The sequence below is a fragment of the Eucyclogobius newberryi genome, unplaced genomic scaffold (genome assembly GCF_026437365.1).
Source record: "Eucyclogobius newberryi isolate DKJ021-1_F unplaced genomic scaffold, fEucNew1.0.hap1 SCAF_10, whole genome shotgun sequence".
Classification (NCBI taxonomy): Eukaryota; Metazoa; Chordata; class Actinopteri; order Gobiiformes; family Gobiidae; genus Eucyclogobius; species Eucyclogobius newberryi.
The window spans coordinates 19,648,940-19,665,380 of record NW_027315724.1 but is presented as its reverse complement, the minus strand read 5'-3'; the positions used below and the strand labels follow the sequence as shown (position 1 = coordinate 19,665,380).

At 45.7% G+C, this 16,441-nt stretch overlaps 1 protein-coding gene and 1 non-coding gene across 2 annotated transcripts; both read left to right on the top strand.

Moving 5' to 3' along the window:
• The first annotated feature begins 2,815 nt into the window (after positions 1-2,815).
• On the top strand, positions 2,816-15,744 carry spint2 (serine peptidase inhibitor, Kunitz type, 2). Its single transcript, XM_072462152.1, has 11 exons — positions 2,816-3,385; positions 5,561-5,731; positions 9,721-9,783; positions 9,974-10,015; positions 12,553-12,576; positions 13,098-13,259; positions 14,061-14,117; positions 14,206-14,373; positions 14,544-14,588; positions 15,328-15,436; positions 15,654-15,744. The coding sequence occupies exons 1-11, from the start codon at positions 2,992-2,994 to the stop codon at positions 15,730-15,732; spliced, it is 1,314 nt and encodes a 437-aa protein (XP_072318253.1). The 5' UTR covers positions 2,816-2,991; the 3' UTR covers positions 15,733-15,744.
• On the top strand, positions 8,262-8,351 carry trnar-ucu (transfer RNA arginine (anticodon UCU)). Its single transcript is given in 2 exon segments — positions 8,262-8,298; positions 8,316-8,351. It is a non-coding gene; the product is annotated as a tRNA-Arg (tRNA).
• Positions 15,745-16,441: the final 697 nt, after the last annotated feature.

Sequence of the window (16,441 nt, the reverse complement as noted above, 5' to 3'; positions counted from 1 at the left end):
AATGTTGCTATGCTGACTGGAATGCGGGAGTAAGATTTTACTATGGTACTGGGGATTTATGATGTCTCTTCAGGAGCAGAAACTTCATGCTTTGAACTTTGGAATAAACGTTTTCCATCTAATGACTGCTTTTGGATTAAAATGAATGAACAGAGCCATTTTCTCTCCCAAGACAAAAGTTAAAACTCCTAAAAGACAATGCGGTTTTAATAAACAATGATCTGACTTTTGAACAATATTACCTTAGTAACTATGTGGCCTAATGTTAATGCTGGACAATGGCTGCATTATTCCGTTTCTTTTTCTCCTATCAACTCTGTGTCAGCATGCGAGCTGATTGGTCAAAAACCTCTGTGAAAGAGAGGAGAAGATAAACAGTTCTATCAGATCTTCAAAGAGGAAGTAACTCAACCAGGGAGATGAAAAATAGGGCTCCTCTCTGGCCTAGTGATGCTAAGCTAACCCACAGAACAAAGAACCTTCCAGAGAGACACACCCACGGAAGCTAACTTTTCTCTCCCTTACATCTGTGCCCCTTTTTCTTAGACGTGATTTAAACTGCATCATGCAAACTCAACTTTTCAAATCTACAACAAACCTTGGACCAGGACAGTCTCTTCAGACCAGCCTCATCGGTAAATCAGTGCAACGGCCTTTCTATCCGAGCCAAGGAAGACACAGATCCCTGAACCTGATCCTGTGCTTCTTTAGCCAGAAGTTTCAATACGGCCATCACTCCACAGCAGCGGCTCACGGGGCCCCGACGAGGCGTGGACGACCCGCTGTGCGGCTCTGCTCCGGCTCACGGCACCGGAAGTCTTCAGTAGGAGCTGAGCGAACTGTGCCCCTGACTCAGAGTCCTGAGCCCCGGCGGAGCAGCTGTTAGCTTCTGTTAGCACACATGGCTAAAGTTTAGTTTTGTGACATGATGACAGTGGATGTAACAATCTGAACCAAATGTAACCAAATCTGAAGTCGGATTGAAAAGGAGAAAGAGGGTGCTGTAGTCTCTGGGGTTGGCAGAAGTGGACACAGCGGGGGAGGGTGTGTCAAATCTGCAGGAGGAGTTGAGTCGCTGGGATAGTTTTCTGTCGTCTGCGGAAGGGGGGCTCTTGGCTTGTAGTTGGTGAGAGGCCGGAGCCCACTCCACACAGGCCGGTTTGTTGTTTGAGAAGACGACACTCAGATGTTTCACTGTCGCAGGTGAATATGGACCAGAGGATTCACTCTGTCACTGCAACCAACAGATCAGTGTGTGGACCGGCCTCCTGCTGGTGCCAGAGGGCCTCCTGCTGGTGCCAGAGTCAGGACTAAACATGGACCGGCCTCCTGCTGGTGCCATAGGGCCTCCTGCTGGTGCCAAAGTTGGGACTAAGCATGGACCGGCCTCCTGCTGGTGCCAGAGTCAGGACTAAACATGGACCGGCCTCCTGCTGGTGCCAGAGTCAGGACTAAACATGGACCGGCCTCCTGCTGGTGCCAGAGTCAGGACTAAACATGGACCGGCCTCCTGCTGGTGCCATAGGGCCTCCTGCTGGTGCCAGAGTTGGGACTAAACATGGACCGGCCTCCTGCTGGTGCCAGAGTCAGGACTAAACATGGACCGGCCTCCTGCTGGTGCCAGAGTCAGGACTAAACATGGACCGGCCTCCTGCTGGTGCCAGAGTCAGGACTAAACATGGACCGGCCTCCTGCTGGTGCCATAGGGCCTCCTGCTGGTGCCAGAGTCAGGACTAAACATGGACCGGCCTCCTGCTGGTGCCAGAGTCAGGACTAAACATGGACCGGCCTCCTGCTGGTGCCATAGGGCCTCCTGCTGGTGCCAGAGTCAGGACTAAACATGGACCGGCCTCCTGCTGGTGCCAGAGTCAGGACTAAACATGGACCGGCCTCCTGCTGGTGCCAGAATCAGGACTAAACATGGACCGGCCTCCTGCTGGTGCCAGAGTCAGGACTAAACATGGACCGGCCTCCTGCTGGTGCCAGAGTCAGGACTAAACATGGACCAGCCTCCTGCTGGTGCCAGAGTTGGGACTAAACATGGACCGGCCTCCTGCTGGTGCCAGAGTCAGGACTAAACATGGACCGGCCTCCTGCTAGTGCCAGAGTCAGGACATGGGGAATCTGCCTTCCCTTTCCTGTTTTTGGAAAACTCTGACCAAAGAAAACCCAAACGTCACAATCTGCGACAGTTAATGAATACACGTCACATGTGTCCACAGTGGACATCATGGATCATTTGAGAAGTGTTTTGCTTTTGTTTGTACAAATGCATTCGTACAATTTTTTCCTACTCGATTTTGCAAAAAAAAAAAAAACTAGTAACGCTTCTTTTAGCGGACCTGGTTTAGTCTTGGTTTAGTCCTGGTTTAGTCCTGGTTTACACCTGGTTTAGTCTTGGTTTACACCTGGTTTAGTCCTGGTTAAGATATGGTTTAGATCTTGTTTAGTCCTGGTTTAGTCTTGGTTTAGACCTGGTTTAGTCCTGGTTTAGTCCTGGTTTAGACCTGGTTAAGTCTTGGTTTAGACCTGGTTTAGTCCTGGTTTAGTCCTGGTTTAGACCTGGTTTAGTCCTGGTTAAGTCTTGGTTTAGACCTGGTTTAGTCCTGGTTTAGTCCTGGTTTAGACCTGGTTTAGTCCTGGTTTAGTCCTGGTTTAGACCTGGTTTAGTCCTGGTTTAGACCTGGTTTAGTCAAACCGGTTTCTTCAGATTTTCTGGAACTGCGCCATTTCCGGGGGGCGGGGCCTCATGACTTCACCTGTGCAGGTCACGTGAGTGCGCTTCAGGTGCGTCACAAAAGCCACTAAACCCAGAAGTGTCCGCAGAGTCTCGCGCTGCTGCTTGTGTCGCGCTTGTGTTAGATTTTCTCACGCGCTTGGACTTTTTACTCTTTAAACTCTTTGATTTTGGGTTCGTTTCCATTATTTCTCACAGTTTTTGTTCCTCAGTTTTCGTGTTTCTCTCAGTTGCTGTATCTCAGGCGCGCGCGGATGGAGCGTCAAGTTGCCCTTGTGCTCGTGGCGCTGCTGCAGTTCGCGAGCTCGTGTGAGTTTCAGGAGCGACCCTCGCGGGCCCCGGAGCCGCTTCTTTTGGCGTCTCCACTGGAGCTCGTTCCGGACTCGGACGCGGACTCGTGCCGTGCGCGGTGCTGCGCTCGCGCGGCCTGTGACGCGGCTGTGCTCGGTCTTCCTCAGGACGCGCCTGCGCAGTGTTTCCTCCTGAGCTGCGGAGGCGCCTGCCCGCTGCGCGAGGATAACAACAGTCAGTTCAGAGTGTTCACGAGGAGCGACGTGCACGCGCCTGACACCTCTTTGCAGCTCGTGCCTCTGATCCTGGACCCGAGCACGCGCACAGAGGAGCAACGCAACAGCACCAACGGGACAGGTGAGCACGCGCACTGGATAAAGTTTAACTCAGAGGAATGTGTCTGCTCCTCTAAGTCCCAGCTCAGTCTGTAGTCCTGCTTTAGTCCTGCTTTAGTCCTGCTTTAGTCCTGCTTTAGTCCTGCTTTAGCCCTGCTTTAGTCCTGCTTTAGCCCTGCTTTGGTCCTGCTTTAGACCTGCTTTGGTCCTGCTTTAGACCTGCTTTAGTCCTGCTTTAGTCCTGCTTTAGCCCTGCTTTGGTCCTGCTTTAGTCCTGCTTTAGTCCTGCTTTAGTCCTGCTTTAGTCCTGCTTTAGTCCTGCTTTAGTCCTGCTTTAGTCCTGCTTTAGCCCTGCTTTAGTCCTGCTTTAGCCCTGCTTTGGTCCTGCTTTAGACCTGCTTTGGTCCTGCTTTAGACCTGCTTTGGTCCTGCTTTAGCCCTGCTTTAGTCCTGCTTTAGCCCTGCTTTAGTCCTGCTTTAGCCCTGCTTTAGTCCTGCTTTAGTCCTGCTTTAGTCCTGCTTTAGACCTGCTTTAGTCCTGCTTTAGTCCTGCTTTAGCCCTGCTTTAGCCTTGCTTTAGTCCTGCTTTAGCCCTGCTTTAGACCTGCTTTAGCCCTGCTTTAGTCCCGCTTTAGACCCGCTTTAGTCCCGCTTTAGTCCCGCTTTAGTCTTGCTTTAGTCCCGCTTTAGTCCCGCTTTAGTCCCGCTTTAGACCCGCTTTAGTCCCGCTTTAGACCCGCTTTAGTCCCGCGCTAGACCCGCTTTAGTCCCGCGCTAGACCCGCTTTAGTCCCCCGCTAGACCCGCTTTAGACCCGCTTTAGTCCCGCTTTAGAAGTCAAACAGCCAGATAAAAACTCTACATTTGGGTTTATTTGTTTTTAGTCTAGATAACATTAAAAACACATTTTGAACCAAATAAAGTTGTAGATAAGAGACTGAAGCTTCTATTCTACTTCCTTCTTCCATCTTCTTCTTTCTTCTTCTTCTTTTACTTCATCTCTTCTACTTGTACTTCTTCTACTTGTACTTCTTCTACTTGTACTTCTTCTACTTGTACTTCTTCTACTTGTACTTCGATCAGCTCTGACACTTGAGAGTTCTGGTGAGTTTCTGTGTTTTAAATCTTTAAACATGAGTCGGACTGAGCAGGAACTGACCCGACCTGTTCTGACACATTCTGCACCATGTGATCAGCGTCTTCTTCAGAACCTCAGAACCGTCTTCCACAGAACCTCGGGACCGTCTTCCACAGAACCTCGGGACCGTCTTCCACAGAACCTCGGGACCGTCTTCCACAGAACCTGAGGACCTCGGGACCGTCTTCCTCTGGACCGTCTTCCACAGAACCTCGGGACCGTCTTCCACAGAACCTCGGGACCGTCTTCCACAGAACCTCGGGACCGTCTTCCACAGAACCTCGGGACAGTCTTCCACGGGGCCTCTGGACAGTCTTCCACGGGGCCTCTGGACAGTCTTCCACGGGGCCTCTGGACCGTCTTCCACGGGGCCTCTGGACCGTCTTCCACGGGGCCTCTGGACCGTCTTCCACGGGGCCTCGGGACCGTCTTCCACAGAACCTCGGGACCGTCTTCCACAGAACCTTGAGGACCTCGGGACCGTCTTCCTCTGGACCGTCTTCCACAGAACCTCGGGACAGTCTTCCACGGGGCCTCGGGACCGTCTTCCACGGGGCCTCGGGACCGTCTTCCACGGGGCCTCGGGACCGTCTTCCACGGGGCCTCTGGACAGTCTTCCACGGGGCCTCGGGACCGTCTTCCACGGGGCCTCTGGACAGTCTTCCACGGGGCCTCGGGACCGTCTCGGGACAGTCTTCCACGGGGCCTCGGGACAGTCTTCCACGGGGCCTCGGGACAGTCTTCCACGGGGCCTCGGGACAGTCTTCCACGGGGCCTCGGGACCGTCTTCCACGGGACACAGAACCTCAAGATTTAGATCTAGAAAGTCCAAATTTGATCTGTAAAAGTCTTTGAAGTCTTTCTCACTCAGTCACACATTTATTTTGATTCATAACAGAATAAACACGTGCGGTTTGTCCTCGTCCTTCTGTGACTCATGTTTAAGTCTCGCTGCAGTTCTTTTGTTGTGAGACTCAGACCAGTCCAACCAGTTTGACCTCTGCTCTGAACTAGGACTGTGTGGGAGGGCATCTGACTCTCTCCTCTCTCTGCGTTGCAGTCGTGTGCACACTGCCCCGTGTGATTGGTCTGTGTAAAGCCGCGTTCCCTCGCTTCCACTTCGATGCGGCGAGCGGGGCGTGTCAGCCCTTCATCTACGGCGGCTGCGGCGGAAACGGAAACAACTTTGAGTCTCGAGAAGAATGTGTGGCCACCTGCCCCGGGGTCAAAGGTCAGTGCTTCTACAGAGCGTTTAAGGCCAGACGCTGCTGGTGAAAATAGCTAAAATGTCAGATTGTCAATCTGAAAAAAATGGACAGAGCTTGGTTTGAATTTCTTGCTTGATTTTGTTGAGATATTGGATACAAAGATGAGGGGATTTTGTATTTCTTACCGTATTTTCTGGACTAAAAGTCGCACCTTTTTTCATAGTTTTGGCCGGGGTGCGATATTTATACTTATATACTTATACTCAGGAGCGACTTATATGTGATATGATTTGTTATTTTCACACTTTCATACTCCAGTGCAAGTTCTACATGTTTTTTTCCTTCTCTATTATGCATTTTTTAGCGACTTGTACTCCGGTGCGACTTATACTCCGGAAAATACGGTATTTAGTTTTTGAGTGAATCCGCCTGCTGTCGTAGAACGGAGGGTATCGCGTCGTAGAACGGAGGGTATCGCGTCGTAGAACGGAGGGTATCGCGTCGTAGAACGGAGGGTATCGCGTCGTAGAACGGAGGGTATCGCGTCGTAGAACGGAGGGTATCGCGTCGTAGAACGGAGGGTATCGCGTCGTAGAACGGAGGGTAACCCGTCGTAGAACGGAGGGTATCGCGTCGTAGGAAGGAGGGTATCGCGTCGTAGGAAGGAGGGTATCGCGTCGTAGGAAGGAGGGTATCGCGTCGTAGGAAGGAGGGTATCGCGTCGCAGGAAGGAGGGTATCGCGTCGCAGGAAGGAGGGTATCGCGTCGCAGGAAGGAGGGTATCGCGTCGCAGGAAGGAGGGTATCGCGTCGCAGGAAGGAGGGTATCGCGTCGTAGAAGGAGGGTATCGCGTCGTAGAAGGAGGGTATCGCGTGGTAGGAGGGCGTTTGTCGCTGCGGTGGGAAAGAGAGAAGACCTCGAGGAACTCGTCATCGCCCTGACCCTGTGTCGGGGGCGGAGCTGAAAGCCGCTGGAAACGGCTCGTACGACAGTCCCGTGTTTGTAGAGCGTTAAACTGCAGCTTTGACAGAGTAATCCCATGATCGTTTGTGTCAGATGCCCTCCCATCCTCATAAATCCCTGTGTTTTTCTTGCGTTTGTTTGTGGAGTAAAACGCCGTTACGCTGGCTCCAGTTTAGGCACGATCACAAGCGTTTGAGATGTGATATGCTGCGAAAGAGACTGTAAACAACGATATTAGCGTTGACACAAGTCGATTAGTCGCAAATCAATCATTTTGTTAACTAATAATGAAGGAATCAATTACACAAACTCAAGAAACATGAGGCGGGAGTTGGAAAACGTTGGCTTTATTGTGATATATTTGGATTATTGTGATATCGATACTTTTTCAATTGACCGTGGAGCGGATTGAAACCCTGCAGCTGTTCGTTTGCGTCTTTAACGAGTCGTACGAGTTTTTAACGAGCCCAGAAGTGTCATTTATGAAGCCGTGAGTGGATGAGGCGATTGTCGTGAGGATGATGTCGTGTGTTTTTTAAGGATCAGCTCGGAGGCGGAGTGGGCGGGGCTTGTTTCCACATGAGCGTTTGTGTTTTTAAAGTTCAGTCAAATGCGTGAAACCCGACTCTGTGTTTGGACTGAGCACACGAGAGGAGACGGAACACCAGACGTCGTTGTTGTTCGGATAAAACGAGTTGTAAATACAAACGATACACCCAAGTCAACACATGCATTTTAAAGATTTTAAAGTTTTTTATTCTTGTTGAGTCAGATTTTATACCTGCATTTGTAATTCTTAAAGAGTAAAACATACTTTTTAGTTATTATTGTGTAAAAATTGCACATAGCACATCACATTTATGTTTACATTTGAATCAAACTATTTGGTGTTTGTGTTAATGTGAATTCATAATGTGCATTTATTTACAGTTGGTTCTAGTTTTTTTTCATGATTTGTGTCTGTGATTGACAGAGTTCACATTAGATAGTTATGAAAACATTAATGTGTCTGAAAATGACATAAGTTACAGAGCCATGAGTGAGAAGTGGGGATGAGAGAAGGGAAGACATGTAGTAAACTGTCGGAGTCGAGACGGTAACCCCCGACGACGGGACGGAAATCTCAAGAATCCCATTTGTAGAAGTTTAAACCACCGGAAAAAACACCAACAGTTTTATGACTTGTAGTGGCTATTATTTATTTTAATAGGTCTTTTTATTTATTTTTTATTTTTAGTGAGACAAAAGAATCAGCTGTGTGGCGAGGGCCGATCATTGCCGCTTGCGGCTATATTTATTATTATTTTTATATATAGAGCGGCGTCCTCGAGCGGCGTCCTCGAGGAGAGAGGAGCCAGAGAGCGAGGGATGCAGAGGGAGTGTGTTTACCCAGAGAGGAGCGTCTGGTGCTGGACAGCGTGCTGGGGCAGAGCGTGAGCCCACACGGAGGGGAGGGATCAAGGGACGGAGTCAGAGCTGTGGGTGTGGAGGAGGAGCAGCAGGAGGAGGAGTTAAACGTGCAAAGCGACACGAGAGGAGGAGGGAGAAGCCGAGCGGAGAAAAGACTCCAAACTCTCTGGTGCAACAGGTGGCTCTGTGGCGCAATGGATAGCGCATTGGACTTCTAAGCTTCACTCAGCAGTGATTCAAAGGTTGTGGGTTCGAGTCCCACCAGAGTCGAACTTTTGGAACGGGACGAGGAAAAACTGAGCAACAAATGTGGGATTAATGACGTGCGACGCAGGCGAAGTCTGATTATACTTTAAATAAAGACTAAATGAAAGTCTGTTTATTTGTTGCGCAATCAGGAAAGTTCATTGTTGCGTTGGGAAAGTTCAGTGTTTTGTGTTGGGAAAGTTCAGTGTTGCGTTGGGAAAGTTCAGTGTCGGGACAGAAAAGCACAAAAACAGCAGGAGAATGAAAATAATATAATAGAATTAAAACATTTAGGTTTGGGCCATAGATTTATATAAATGAGATTTTAAACAAAGAAGTTTGTGAAATGGCGTGTAATTCAAATAAATATTATACGTTTGTAGGGTAATAATAAAGTGGGAATTTGAATATTCATGATCATTTGTTGTTGACTTTTTATCCAATTTAATCATGATTACAAACATTATTGACACATTTCACCCTTTTTTCAGTCTTTCTAAAGTTGAATGATTGTGATTTTTTTGCTCTAAGAAATGGAATCTGGTTCGTAACTCTTGTGTAGTAAAAGTCAAAAAGTTTTTCTGTCATTTGCCTCAAACTGAATATTTCTATTTATATTTATACCCGGATTGGATTAAATTGAAATCTTTCACAACAAGTCGATCACAGTTATCACACGTTTTACTCGTGTTCTTGTCTCTTTATCAGTGACACAACATTATTATCTCACATTAGTTTCACTGCAGAACATTCTCTTGTCCCGTTCCAAAAGTGCGACTCGAACCCACAGCCTTTGAATCACTGCTGAGTGAAGCTTAGAAGTCCAATGCGCTATCCATTGCGCCACAGAGCCACTGACGGAGGAGGGGCCAGGGGCGTGACCTACGACTAAAATAATTCAAAAGTTTACAGTTTGTTTTCCCGTTTGGATGTGAACTTTTACAGATTAGATTGAACTGAACTGACTCACCGTTATTCACATTTAGTTATTACCATTTCAGTTGTGACCAGAACAATTGCATTCATCGGTCAACTGAAGAACTAAATCGTAACATTTTAAATATATAAATGTAGATGTATTGTACCTTTTTTTTTTTCCCCCCCAACTTCCAAAAAACGTTTGAGCCATTTTTTTCTGTTAGAAATTGTAAACTTTCTGCAGGTACAAATCATAAATTGCCCCAGATTAAATTAAATTGCGATAAAATAAAACAATGTGGTTCTTTTTAAATATTTATTTAATTCCTGACCATTCAACTTCATTACAACAGGTCAATCACACGTTTATTACACTTTTATTTAGTCTGACAATTCCTGACCATTCAACTTCATTACACGTCTATTACACGTTTATTACACGTCTACTCTTCTGATGGTTTTTCTTTCTCTCCAGGAGCAGATGATGAAAAGAAGCCTCAACCCAAATCAGCTCGTATGGCCATGCCCCCTCAGACAGGTAAGGCCCTGCCCCCTGCTACCGGGACTATTTCAGCTCTAAAGTCTTAAATAGCAATACTCCAGTAAAACGTGAATAAAATGTACTCCTCACCTAAAGAACCTCACGTAGCACAAGACTCGGGAACATCACTCGAGACGGAAGACCAAATGTTTAAAGTCTTAAAGTTGTTTTTGTGGTGTTTTTCCAGAGCTGAGCGAGAACGATCCAGAGGAAACGCTCCAGTACAAAGGTACAAACTGTGTTCAGGGTTTTAACGCCACAAAGACGATATTCTGCTCATTCCACCTTTTTGTTCTGACGTTATTTGTTCATCTATATCCTGTTTGTGTGAGAGCCGCGCCCTCTTATGGCCGCGATGAGAACAGCACACGCGGCACTCCCTCAAACCTTTAATCATTTACACAAAAAGTCCTCGAAATGATTTAAAGAGCTGCTGGTTCGACTAAAATATACAGAAAAATGTAAAGATTTAATCACAGTTTGGCAATTTATTTGGTGCACTATTTTTTATGGTGCAATAGATCTGTTATTAATTAGTATTATACTTCAGTTTCATCTGTGTTGCAACGCTAGAATTTCACCATTCTGGCACAAACAAAGCTGATCTGATCTTATCTTGGGTTTAAAATGGTACTTCCTGGTTGTTAAATGATGACATCACACTGGGAAACTCCCTGAAGTCCTCAAATGTCACTCAAATAATGATTAACAGCTTTATTTTTGCTGAATTGACCGTTTTTAAGGCTAAAATTAAGGCAAGGCAAGTTTATTTGTAGAGCACATTTCATACACAAGGCAATTCAAAGTACTTCACACAGCAGGAAAAATGCATCAAAATCACAAAGAAATTACAGAAATACAATAAAATTAACTAAATGATCAATCCAACTGATTGTCTTAACTGATAAAATCACAAACAAAAGAGAAGAGTGCAAAGAAAAAAATCCCTTCAGTCATATGCGCAGCTAAAAAAAACAGTTTTTATCTTAGATTTGAACATTGTCAGAGGAGAAGCCTGTCTCACATCTTCAGGAAGACTGTTCCAGATTTTAGCTGCATAAAACTGAAATGCAGATTCCCCATGTTTTGTCCTGACTCTGGGCACCAGCAGGAGGCCGGTCCCTGAGGTCCTCAGAGTCCGAGATGGTTCATATGGCACTAACATATCCAAGATGTACTTTGGTGCTAGGCCATGGAGAGACTTGTACACAAGCAGAGCTGCTTTAAAGTCTATTCTCTGAGCCACAGGGAGCCAGTGCAGAGACCTGAGAACAGGACTAATGTGATCGTACTTCCTGGTTCTAGTCAGGACTAATGTGATCGTACTTCCTGGTTCTAGTCAGGACTAATGTGATGGTACTTTCGTGTTCTAGTCAGGACCCGAGCAGCAGCGTTCTGGATGTACTGCAGCTGTTTTACAGCTCGTTTGGAGAGGCCAGTGAGCGGCCGTTACAGTCTAATCTACTGGAGACAAACGCATGGATAAGTCTCTCTAAATCTGGTTTTGACACTATATTTTTGATTTTGGCAATGTTTTTTAGATGGTAAAAGCTGCTGATGTTATTGATTTGATGTGGTTGTTAAAGTTCAAGTCTGAGTCCATTTTTACCCCCAGATTTCTAACTTGGTTTGTAGGTTTTAGAGCGAGACTCTGGAGGTGACCGCTAACACTTTCTCTTTGTTTATGTGGACCAACAACGATTATTTCAGTCTTGTCTGACTTCAGCTGGAGAAAATTGTTTTGCATCCACAAACTGATCTGTTGGCAGATTGAATCCACTGGTCCATATTCACCTACCGACAGTGAAACATAGATCTGAGTGTCGTCTGCATAATTGTGATAGGACACATTTTCACTGCGTATCAACTGACCTAACGGCAGCATGTAGAGGTTGAACAGAAGGGGACCCAGGACTGACCCTTGGGGCACTCCACAGGTCAGGGTCATGTGGTCTGAGACACAGCTACCAATTTCAACAAAGTACTTCCTGTCTTCCAGATAGGACCTTAACCAGTTTAGGGCAGTGCCAGTGATGCCCACCCAGTGCTCTAGTCTCTGTAAGAGGATCCCATGATCGACAGTGTCAAAAGCAGCACTCAGATCTAACAGAATTAAGACTGAGGCTTTGCCCGTGTCAGTGTTTAGGCGGTTAATTAAAGGGTTTTTGTTGTAAATTTGCTGCGACGTCATCGTGTTTTTGAACATATTTAACTTTTGGCTGCAGCTTTTGAAAGAATAATGTTCATTTATGATGTTTTATGAAAGTCAAGCCATTACAAACACCAAATCAAATAAAAAGTGAATAAGTCGCAACAAAATACAACAGACACAAGACAATTCATGATTCATGTGGATTAAAGGTGCACTGTGGAACATTCCAGACATAATAGTGACATCTCACAGTTTTATCATGATATTTTATTGAGCTACAGGTGTTTTTGCTTCATAAAAACATGATTGTTTCCATGAAAAGATACATTTTACTTTTCAAAAACAAAATAAAATGGCTTTAAGTTTTGATTTCATAATTGTAAATGGAACAGACTTTTATTAAAGTTCAAACTCTGCTCCAACACTTTTACCGTGAGCTGCGTTTGAATAGAGATGGATCGTTTTAATGTCACCGTGGTTACGAGAAAGTGGAAGAGTTGTGCCTTAATAATGATGTATAAAACCATTATATTCCCCAAAACACGAAATCTGGAGGAAACGTTTTATGTGAGAAAAGTCTGTGAAACCGGTTTGTTTTGCTTTTGTTTCCACAGAAATGACCCAAAAGGAGTTTTCAGGTATGGAACATTCCACAAACATGTTCATCAGTCTGAGCTGAAGCGTCGCATGAGAACACCTTTAATCTGTCACGCTAAATACACAATAAATCACACACAAAAACAATCCATATTTTTAAAAGATTTTCCCAAATGAGGAAATTTCAATTTTCTCTTTAACCTGTTTCTGACCAGATCAAATGTATTTGAAGTTTCTGCCTGTTCTACATGTTTTACGAATATTCATTTATGTTTGATTTAAAAATGTATATACCGGTAGTAGAGAGTTCCTGGCAGATGAGGAGCAGTTCATCTAGTGTAGAGAGAGTTCATCCAGGCAGTTAATCTAGTGTAGAGGGAGTTCATCCAGGCAGACGAGGAACAGTTCATCTAGTGTAGAGAGAGTTCATCTAGGCAGTTCATCCAGGCAGACGAGGAGGACAGACTTCCATCAGCAAAGAGTTCAAATGTGTCTGTGGAAGTGCGATCTGGTGGAATACTCCGGTTCTTGACGTGTCCGTGTTGCGTTCTGCCCTGTGCAGAGCTGTGTCTGGCGCCCCTGGTGGTGGGTCCGTGCCGTGCAGCCTTCACCCGCTGGTTCTTCAACGGCTCGAGCGGCCGATGCGAGCGCTTCATCTACGGCGGCTGCAGAGGCAACAAAAACAACTACGAGCAGGAGGAGCGCTGCACGTCCACCTGCGCCGGTCAGAACACGCCAACAACTCACTCAAACTATATATATATTACCAATATGATGTTCAATGATTCACCACCAACAGTGATTTATGATTAAACGAGTCATTTAAATCTGGCTTTTATCACATATTTTGACTAAAGTTGAATAATTGTGACTGGTATACGTTTAAATAACTGTAGTTGTATTTTGATAATGTTTCTCTGGACTTTACACTTTATTTCTTAAAATTAGTCCAGAATTAAACACAAATTTTAACTGGCGCCAAAGAAATTAGAGCAAATTCCTGTTAAATTTTTAGAATTGATCTTTTAAATGTGACTGAACTGAACTGAAAATGCACTGGATTATAAAGCGCACTGTCAATAAATGCTCTATTGTGGATAATTGTTCATATATAAAGCGCATTAGCGAAACAAAATGGACAGTCTGGTCAGTTGAGCTTTTTTAAACGCGTTCAACTGATTCAGATCAACATGAACATGAAGACACGCAAGCGTGTCTCTTGGCTGGAGCCATTTTGTCGTCCTTAATTCGGGGTCCTTTTATTTAAGTGTCCTTATCACTCCAGACTTTGTTGCAGCTGTGATGTTGTAGTAATAATGTAGTTTACATCATGACAGCGCCGCGTACCACACAAAATGGCTTCGAGGTCGCTAAGCACAACCAGAATGAATCCATATATTAAGCGCATTGGATTATAAAGACGTTTTTTGAGAAAATTAAAGGCTTTTAAGTGCGCCTTATAGTGCGGAAAGTAGATAAAAAAAACTCTTAATGTAATAGAAGTAAAACGGTGTTCTCTCTTCAGGAGTGAAAGTTCTGCCGTCCAAGAAGCAAATCCCACCGATGACCGGGGAATTCAGAGGTAAGATCTTCCTGCATTAATAAGTCCTGGTTTAGCCCTGGTTCAGCCCTGGTTTGACCCAGTTTCAGACCCCGTTTCTCTCCCTCAGCTCAGTGTGGAGTGGCTCCTGACTCCGGTCCGTGCAGAGCCGCCTTCCCCATGTTTTACTTCGATCCCGAGACTCAGAGCTGCAAAACGTTCCTGTACGGCGGCTGCAAAGGGAACAACAACCGCTACGACAGCGAAGACAGGTGTATGGAGAAGTGTGTGAATACAGGTGAGACTACTGCTACTGCTGTTACTGCCTCTACCACAGAGAGGAGGAGTGTGTGAATCCAGGTGAGAGTATTGCTGCTTCTGCGATGACAAAAGGAGACAAGAAAAATGTGACAAACTGAATGATAACGAGCCTGATCATAAACACCGACTTTCTTCTGTTTCCTGCAGCTTACGCCGAGGGTCAAGGCAAGAGCCGCAGCAGCTGGACTGCAGGTATTTTATAACCCTGTTTAAACCAGTTTAATGTGTTACTGGAGAGTAGCCTTTGTAGCTGGTGTTTGGCGCCTTCTTCGTAGCTGGTGTTTGGCGCCTTCTTCGTAGCTGGAGTTTGGCGCCTTCTTCGTAGCTGGAGTTTGGCGCCTTCTTCGTAGATGGAGTTTGGCGCCTTCTTTGTAGCTGGTGTTTGGCGCCTTCTTTGTAGCTGGTGTTTGGCGCCTTCTTCGTAGCTGGAGTTTGGCGCCTTCTTCGTAGCTGGAGTTTGGCGCCTTCTTCGTAGCTGGTGTTTGGCGCCTTCTTCGTAGCTGGTGTTTGGCGCCTTCTTCGTAGCTGGAGTTTGGCGCCTTCTTCGTAGCTGGTGTTTGGCGCCTTCTTTGTAGCTGGTGTTTGGCGCCTTCTTCGTAGCTGGTGTTTGGCGCCTTCTTCGTAGCTGGTGTTTGGCGCCTTCTTCGTAGCTGGAGTTTGGCGCCTTCTTCGTAGCTGGAGTTTGGCGCCTTCTTCGTAGCTGGAGTTTGGCGCCTTCTTCGTAGCTGGAGTTTGGCGCCTTCTTCGTAGCTGGAGTTTGGCGCCTTCTTCGTAGCTGGAGTTTGGCGCCTTCTTCGTAGCTGGTGTTTGGCGCCTTCTTCGTAGCTGGTGTTTGGCGCCTTCTTCGTAGCTGGTGTTTGGCGCCTTCTAACACTGTTTAACACTGCTCAGCTGAAGGCCTGACTGGGTTGTGCTTTTTGTCCCTCCACAGCCTTCTTCCTCTTCTTTGGGCTGGCGGCCGTTTCCTTCCTGTTACTGACGGCGCTCATCTTCATCACTCTGAAGCGCAACCGCACCCCGACAAGAACCCTGTCCGTCAGGTAAAGTCCATCATTAGACCTGCTTTAGACCCGCTTTAGTCCCGCTTTAGACCCGCTTTAGACCCGCTTTAGTCCCGCTTTAGACCCGCTTTAGACCCGCTTTAGTCCCGCTTTAGACCCGCTTTAGACCCGCTTTAGACCCGCTTTAGACCCGCTTTAGACCCGCTTTAGTCCCGCTTTAGTCCTTGTTTTTCACCTGTACAAATGCATGTTCCAGGAGCGATAAGGAGGAGCTGCTGCCGGACTCTGAGTCGGTGGATTCTCTGCCACTTCCTGAAAGCCCCGGCAAACCCTGAAGCAGTCCGCCTTTAAATAAAAGCAGTCCGCCTTAAATAAACCTTTAGATCCTGTTAAGGTGGAACACTTTTGTCTTTTGATTGTAATTTAACAGTGTGATTTTGATTTATTTTAGGGCACGAATTTACTGTGTTTGAATAAAATCTACATTTATCTTAATCTAAAATAAAATATCTTAAAAATTTAGTTCAACACTGGATCAAATGTAGAAGTCAAACTTGATTTTTACTTCCGGTAAGTTTTTGCAGTGTATAATCCAAACGTATCATATTTTACTTTTATGTGAATTAGATTAAACAAAATGCTTAAATTGCTATTTCAGCCTAATTTTAAATGTGTAAAATGAAAACTGTATCTGCAAATATTTACAAAGTGTGAAAAATGAAGGAAACTTACCTCAAAATTACAACATGATTTTAAAGTTCTTGCTGCAGATAATTGCAAACGTGAGGAAAAAACTTAATTGTAAAACTCTTTTAGCTTAAGCTTTTTTAAAGAACTTTTAAATTCAAGTAGAAAAAGCCTAATGTATTTTATATTTAATTCTTAAAGTGAAAAATGTGATGTTAGATCTTCACAATGGTTAGAACTGTTCAGAAAGCACACTCCACTGATAAAGTTTCATACACTGACTTGACTGTTACTGAAATCACTGTAGATCAGCAGTTTGAATTCAAATTGAAATGCTTTGATTCAGGATTTGAAGCC

Bases quoted from the DNA above. Each gene is read 5' to 3' on its own strand.
- spint2 (XM_072462152.1), top strand. From the start codon at position 2,992: ATGGAGCGTCAAGTTGCCCTTGTGCTCGTGGCGCTGCTGCAGTTCGCG. The intron at 14,374-14,543 runs GTGAGACTACTG...TGTTTCCTGCAG, and splicing joins GGAGAAGTGTGTGAATACAG to CTTACGCCGAGGGTCAAGGC. The intron at 14,589-15,327 runs GTATTTTATAAC...GTCCCTCCACAG, and splicing joins CCGCAGCAGCTGGACTGCAG to CCTTCTTCCTCTTCTTTGGG.